The sequence below is a fragment of the Petaurus breviceps genome, unplaced genomic scaffold (genome assembly GCF_028583685.1).
Source record: "Petaurus breviceps papuanus isolate PSGF00001 unplaced genomic scaffold, PetGlider_PUasm1.0 90601, whole genome shotgun sequence".
In the NCBI taxonomy this organism is placed as follows: Eukaryota; Metazoa; Chordata; class Mammalia; order Diprotodontia; family Petauridae; genus Petaurus; species Petaurus breviceps.
Genome location: NW_027187282.1, coordinates 2,490,572 through 2,496,691, shown reverse-complemented (window position 1 = coordinate 2,496,691; position 6,120 = coordinate 2,490,572). Strand labels below are relative to the sequence as shown.

Here is a 6,120-nt window from a genome sequence, read left to right as displayed (position 1 = left end):
ACCCTCTTGCCTGACTATACATTACTGACTGTTATTCCTAGGCAAGACTGGGGCAATGCTCTGAGGAACTTATGTCATGCTGCTTGCAGGTGGTGGTAACTTGGGTCAATGTCCTTAGGGAATAGGCCAATAATGTTACTAAATATTGAGACAGTGTGTGCACAGAGACCTGGGAAGACCTGAATTCAAACCCAGCCTCAGAAACTTAGCAATTGGGTGATTCTGGGCAAGTCACTTCACCTCTGTCCTCAGTTTCCTCAACTGTAAAATTGGGATCATAACAGCACCCACCTCCCAGTATTATGGGGATCAAGTGAGATAATAATTGTGAAATGCCTAGCACAGTTCCTGGCACATAGTAGGTACCATATAAATGCTTATTCTCTTCCCCTGACTCAAGTGGGATGAACTGTTAGATGGGGGCCAGGAAGACAATTTTTTTTCAGGTTCAGAATCTGGGCCTGTCAATGCCTTGCTTGTAGAAAATTGAACTCTTAACAAAGTCCCACTTAAATGATTTCATCCAGTATCTTGGGCTGACAATTGTCACCAGACAGTTTAGACTCCAGTTCTGCTGAGATTTACTTAAGGCATTTTAGGGATTCGGGAATCAAATGGGTTTGCCATCAGGACTCTGGAAGCTTGTGAAAGCCTGAAGGCCAGATAGAATATGCAGGTGCATTCTGGGTATGGCTGGCTAGATAGAAAGCAGAATTTTCTTTCAAATTACAAATTTGGTCAACATTTCTAGCAGAAGTGGGGATGTGATGCACAAGGTAGCTTTGCGTGGGCATTGGTAATTTTGGAACGTGCATCCTTATTTCCCTCATTCATTTTTTAGCCACAGATGCATAAGTGCTTTCAATCTCCTTATCTGCAGGACACGTGTGGCTGAACTCCTCTCGGGCATAGGCATTTTCCAGATAGCGCCAGACTCCCGAGAATTCAACAGGAATGTCAAAGTCCCGGTATTTCTTGGCAACCACCTAGAGGACCAAATAGAAAACAGGGAAAAGTCATTGATATCTGAAGCCATAAAAAATAAAAAATGACTATAATGGGCATTGTTCAGTAGAATGGCCTCCCAAACCACGGTGTGCTATACTTTGCTGCTGCTATTATTACTATTACTTTCTCACCTTGATGACATGCAGTTTAGGGAGTAGGTTGCAGTCTGCTAGTGTCAGTTGATCTCCATCCAGAAACATCCTTTTGGAGACCACTATTTCTTCTGCACTATCCTGATCAATTTCCTCTGGAAGGGGGGTGTTCAGATAGATGTCTAGACGCTTGAATTCCTTCAGCAAAGCTTTCTCCAGGTCTGAATCATTCAATGAAATCACAAGTTTATTTTTAGATGATTGTTATTGTCAAATGTCTCTCAGTATGCTTATTTTCCCATGTTTTTACCTACATATCCCACATGCCAGACCTTATCGATGGCTACAAAGTTCATTCAGTCATTGAACTTCAGAATCAGTTGGAAGACTTGGGAGACACTGGCAGAGGACCACACAGCATGGCGTGCCCCAAATCAAAGAAGGTGCTGTGTTCTACGAGCAAAGTGGAAGTGCAGTAGCAGTTATGAGATGTGCAAATTTAGAGACATCTCCACTCCCAATGTTCACGTGGACTGTTTGTGCCTGACCTATGGGTAGGGCTTTCTGAGCTTGTATCGGTCTTATCATACACAGTTGGACACACTGTACCTTGACCCTGACATAGTGATGTCATTTTGGTCCTCTTCAAGATCCAATGACAACAACCAATTAACCAATGCCTTTATTCATTCAACCAACAGATATTTATTGGGTACCTGACTAGGCCTTGTACTTGATGCTGAGTTAGTTAGAAGGGCAGGTAGGGGTAGGATGGATAGAATTCCATGCTTGGAGTTAGTCAGGAAACCCGAGTTCCAGTCCAGCCTCAGACTCCTAGTACCTTTGTCTCCCTGGGCAAGTCACTTCATCTCCGCCTGCCTCCGTTTCCTCAACTTTAAAGTGGGGATAATAACATCATCCATACCAAAGGGCTGTCGTGAGGATCAAATGAGACTGCAATTGTAAAGCACTTAGCACAGTGTACGTGACATATAAATGTTAGCTTTTATGATTAATGTTAGAGAGTAGAATACCATAGGCTGCCATCCATATTAGTTTGCTCTCTCTTACTGGACTGGACTGGATTGGATTAATTAATTAATTGGTTCATACTTTCTCCTTTCCTTGTTGTATGGGTAAGATGAGAATTTGGGGAGGACAGGAAGGATTAAAGGAGAAATTAAGGAGTATACAGGTCACCACAAACCAAATGTGTTTTTAATCATGGGGGCAGGGTTAGGAGGGCTCTTTGCCTTATGAAGATTTTCTTTCCATTCTTCGAGATGGGTTGGCACATGGAAGGGAGGCGATGAGAAAAAGAAAATGAGGCCATGTCTTATCAAGGGTGATGGATGGAAGGGTTGGGTAGTGAACAAGAAGATGGATGTGTTTCACTTCCCAGGCTAGATGGTTGGCCTAATTAACATTGTTCAAAATTGCTCAGCAGCATGATCCCCTCTTCCTGCCCCTCACCCTCACCCTGCTCTGGTCTCTCTTTGGCTCTGCCTGTTTCTGTCTCTTTCCTTCCCTCTTGCACCAGAACGCTAGGTAATGATTTCTTGTCCTTTCTAAGGTTTAGTCTTAGTAACCTGGAACCTTGGTAAGCTCTTTCTCTCTTCCTTTAGGATGCTGTCCTTGGACCCTGATTTCTTTCTTTCTATTCTGTCCTCTGGAAATCTTGAACATACCCATGGCTTCAACTAGCACTCCTATGGTGATGATTTCCAGGTCAATATTGTGGTCCTGACCTTGCTTCTGAGCTGCAGAGTCACATTTTTAATTGTTTGTAGGTTTTCTCCACATAGATTCCTTGCCAGCAAGTACCTTAAACTTGTGTTTAAAAGAGAGCTGGTTATCGTCCTTAGGCCTGCTGCTTTTGACTTCGGTATTTGTGGTGCCATCGTTCACCTAGTCTCCCATTCTTTTAACCTTGGGGTTATCCCTGGTTTTTCCCTTCCTCTCATCTCTAGATTTGAGATTAGTTACCAAGTCCTGTTGATTCCACATTCACAGTGTCTCTCCTCCTCTTCCTTTTCCTCTACCTCCTCCCACTCCTCCTCCTCTTCTTCCTCCTTCTTCTGTCCCCTCCTCCTCCCACTTCTTCTCTTCCTCCTCATTTCCCTTCCTCCTCCTTCTCCTCCCACTCCTCCTCCTCCCCCAACTCCTCCTCCTCTTCTTCCTCTTCCTTGGCCTCTTCCTACTCCTCCCCTCCCCTCCTTCTACTGTTTCACCTCTTCTTCCTCCTCCTCCTCTTCTTCCTCCTCCTCCTCTTCTTCCTCCTCCTCCTCTTCTTCCTCCTCCTTCCCCTCTCCCTCCTTCTGCTGCTGCTTCTCTTTTTCTTCCTCCTCTTCTTCCTCCTCTCCATTCTAATCTCAGTACAGTACAGGCCTTCATCACTGCCTTGTCTGGACTATCACAATCGCAGTAACCACCTTAAAATTTTCATGTCTCCTTTTCCTACTCTCTCCAATACATTTTTCATATACCCACAATCTAATCCACCTTCTGGGTAGGTCTGTTCAATATCTTCAGTGTCTCCCTGTCACCTGTCCAGTGAAGTTCCAACTCCTCTGCCTAGTATACAAGATGCTTTCTAATCTGCCATCTCTCTCTACCTTACCATCCTTACTGTATAGTAGGTACTCCTATCCATGGAACCTGGGCTCAAGTAAAATTGTTTTCCTGAGTCTCTGCTTTTGCTCATAGCATTTTCTATGCCTGGAGTGTCCTCTCTTTCCTCACCTCCATCCTTTGCCTGTTGAATCCCTACTGATCCCATAAAACTCAACTGAAATGTCCATTCTTTGAGGAAGCTTTCTCTAATCCGCTCAGCCCCTAGACCTCCCATAGCATTTTCTTTGGGTCTCTCTAATGCCATGTATGATTGTGTAATATAGTTGTTTGTGTTGACAGCATGTCTCCCCACTGGCTCCACGGGAGTGTCTTATTGACAATTGGTGTCTCCCTCCCACGAGGCTTGAGTGACCTCTGCTACTCTTGGTACTGCAGGACTCAAGTGGACTGAGCAGATGGATGAGGGCAAGAAGACCAGTTTTCCTTCAGGTTCAGAAGTTGGGTCCACCAATGTCCTTAGCTTGAAAAAAATGACCTCTTCAGTTATGAAACTATGAGTATCAGTGAACATTGTCAGAGAGAGGGGAGAGAAAAGGCCAAGCTCCATTGTAAACTATGCACAAAGAAACATGTCCATTGGGATTATGCCTATAGTAGGTAACTGTTAACTTCTCTGGGCCTTGGTTCCATCTCCTATAAAATGAAGTTGGATTGGGTAACCTCTAATGTTCCTTCCAGCTCAAAATATATCATTCAATTTTTGTTATTTTAACTGAGACATGGGGGAATAATTATCACAGAAGAACAATTCCATTCTATATATATGCATTGGGGATCAGTACCCTAGAATCTAACAGGCCTTCTGGGTAGGTCTGTGGCACAGTGGATAGAATGCTGGACCAGGAGTAAGGAAGACCTGAGTTCAAATCCAGATTTAGACACTTGATGTGTCTGTGTGACTCTGGGCAAGTCACTTAACCCTATTGCCTCAGACACTTGATAGCTGTGTGACTCTAGGTAAGTCACTTAACCCTGTTTGCCTCAGTTCCTCATCTGTAAAATGAGCTGGAGAAGGAAATGGCAAACTACTCTGGTATCTTTGTAAAAAAATACACAAAGCCAAATGGGGTCATCAAGATTTGGACATGACTGAAAAAATGACAAAACAACAACAAAAACCTTAGAATCTAAGAGGGCAGATAGAAAATGTGTCTTACGTTTATTGGTATCCTTTTGTGTGTTCTTAATGTATGCAGAAAACTTGGCGAAGATGTCACTCCCCACATCAAAGGACTCCATATACTTGGGACTCAAACGTGGATACCTTAGAAGAAATGGACTTTAGTCAAATGATCAACTTTGCCCACCTGGGTTTTGGTGGAACCCTAAACCAAAACATCCAACATGTCTATTGGGTGTTAATCACAATTTCTGGAGTCCATGTTCTACTGGGACAGATGAAGGAGTAGCCAAGGAATGGTTCCTTCCATTCCTTGTGCTGGCATGCAAATGGACTTTGGAAATAGAACCCATTTATCTGTATCTTCACTTAGGACTGGTTACAACCCTTTTGCTTCCAATTCAGTCTGGTTCTCCAGACCTGAAGAAGGCATTTTCCCCATAAAATTGGTGTTATGCATGGGAGTTAAGTCTCCAAGCTAGCTCACCTCATTCTCTGAAATGAGAAAGAAGAAAGAACGGATAGATCAAGACAGAGAGGTCTTGAGGTATACAGGAAGGGGAATGAGAGAGCTCATATTGGATGGCCATGATCTCAGCAGAGTAAGGGGGAACATTATCTAAATGGGGCTGAGGGAGGAGAAAGTTTGGAGTACCCAGTTGGGAGACAGTGTGATAGGGAATAAATCCAAGATGAATAAAAGGATGAGTCAGCAGTCATGAAGTCTCAGCTGAGGTTAGATGGCACATATACGTAGTGAACAATTGCCTGATTTTCTTAAGTATTTTCAAAAACTCCGAAGGCACAGAGAAAGCACTCAGTGAGAAAGCCCCACAGTTGTAGCTTTCCAACACGGGAGCCCACAGCAGAATGACATGGGGGAGGAGGGCGCCTTGTTGAAATGGCAGATTTACAAGGGTCAAACTGTGCTGGGAAGGCAGTGAAGTCAAAGAAGGGTGATGGACTGGGAAAAGAAGTTCAAGATGGAGGGACTTGGGGTGCTACAAAGGCCAGGGCAGACTCCTAAGGAGTGAGCAGGGAGGACAGGGGGGAGGATGGGAACTTAGGATCAGAGATGGGCATGTGAGAGTTCAGGATCTTCGAAGTGAAGCAGTTTCAGGCGGTGATTCAGGTCTTGAGTGTGATCTATCCTGTAAGTAGCTAAGGCAGCCCCATTAGGGCAGGGCTCCTTAACTTGGGGTCTGTGAATGCATTTTTTATACACACATGCATATACGTGCATATGCATACACATATGTGCATGCA

At 44.1% G+C, this 6,120-nt stretch overlaps 1 protein-coding gene across 2 annotated transcripts in view; it reads right to left on the bottom strand.

Annotated features, from left to right (window-relative positions):
- Positions 1-6: 6 nt before the first annotated feature.
- CLIC2 (chloride intracellular channel 2) overlaps positions 7-6,120 on the bottom strand; it is a 16,172-nt gene continuing 10,058 nt past the window's right edge. For both annotated transcript variants that reach the window (XM_069063732.1, XM_069063733.1), the window contains exons 4-6: positions 4,892-4,998; positions 1,140-1,321; positions 7-986 (exon numbers count right to left, since the gene is read on the bottom strand). In XM_069063732.1, coding sequence (XP_068919833.1) covers positions 831-986; positions 1,140-1,321; positions 4,892-4,998 — 445 coding nt within the window. In that variant the 3' untranslated portion in view covers positions 7-830. The remainder of the gene's footprint in view (positions 987-1,139; positions 1,322-4,891; positions 4,999-6,120) is intronic.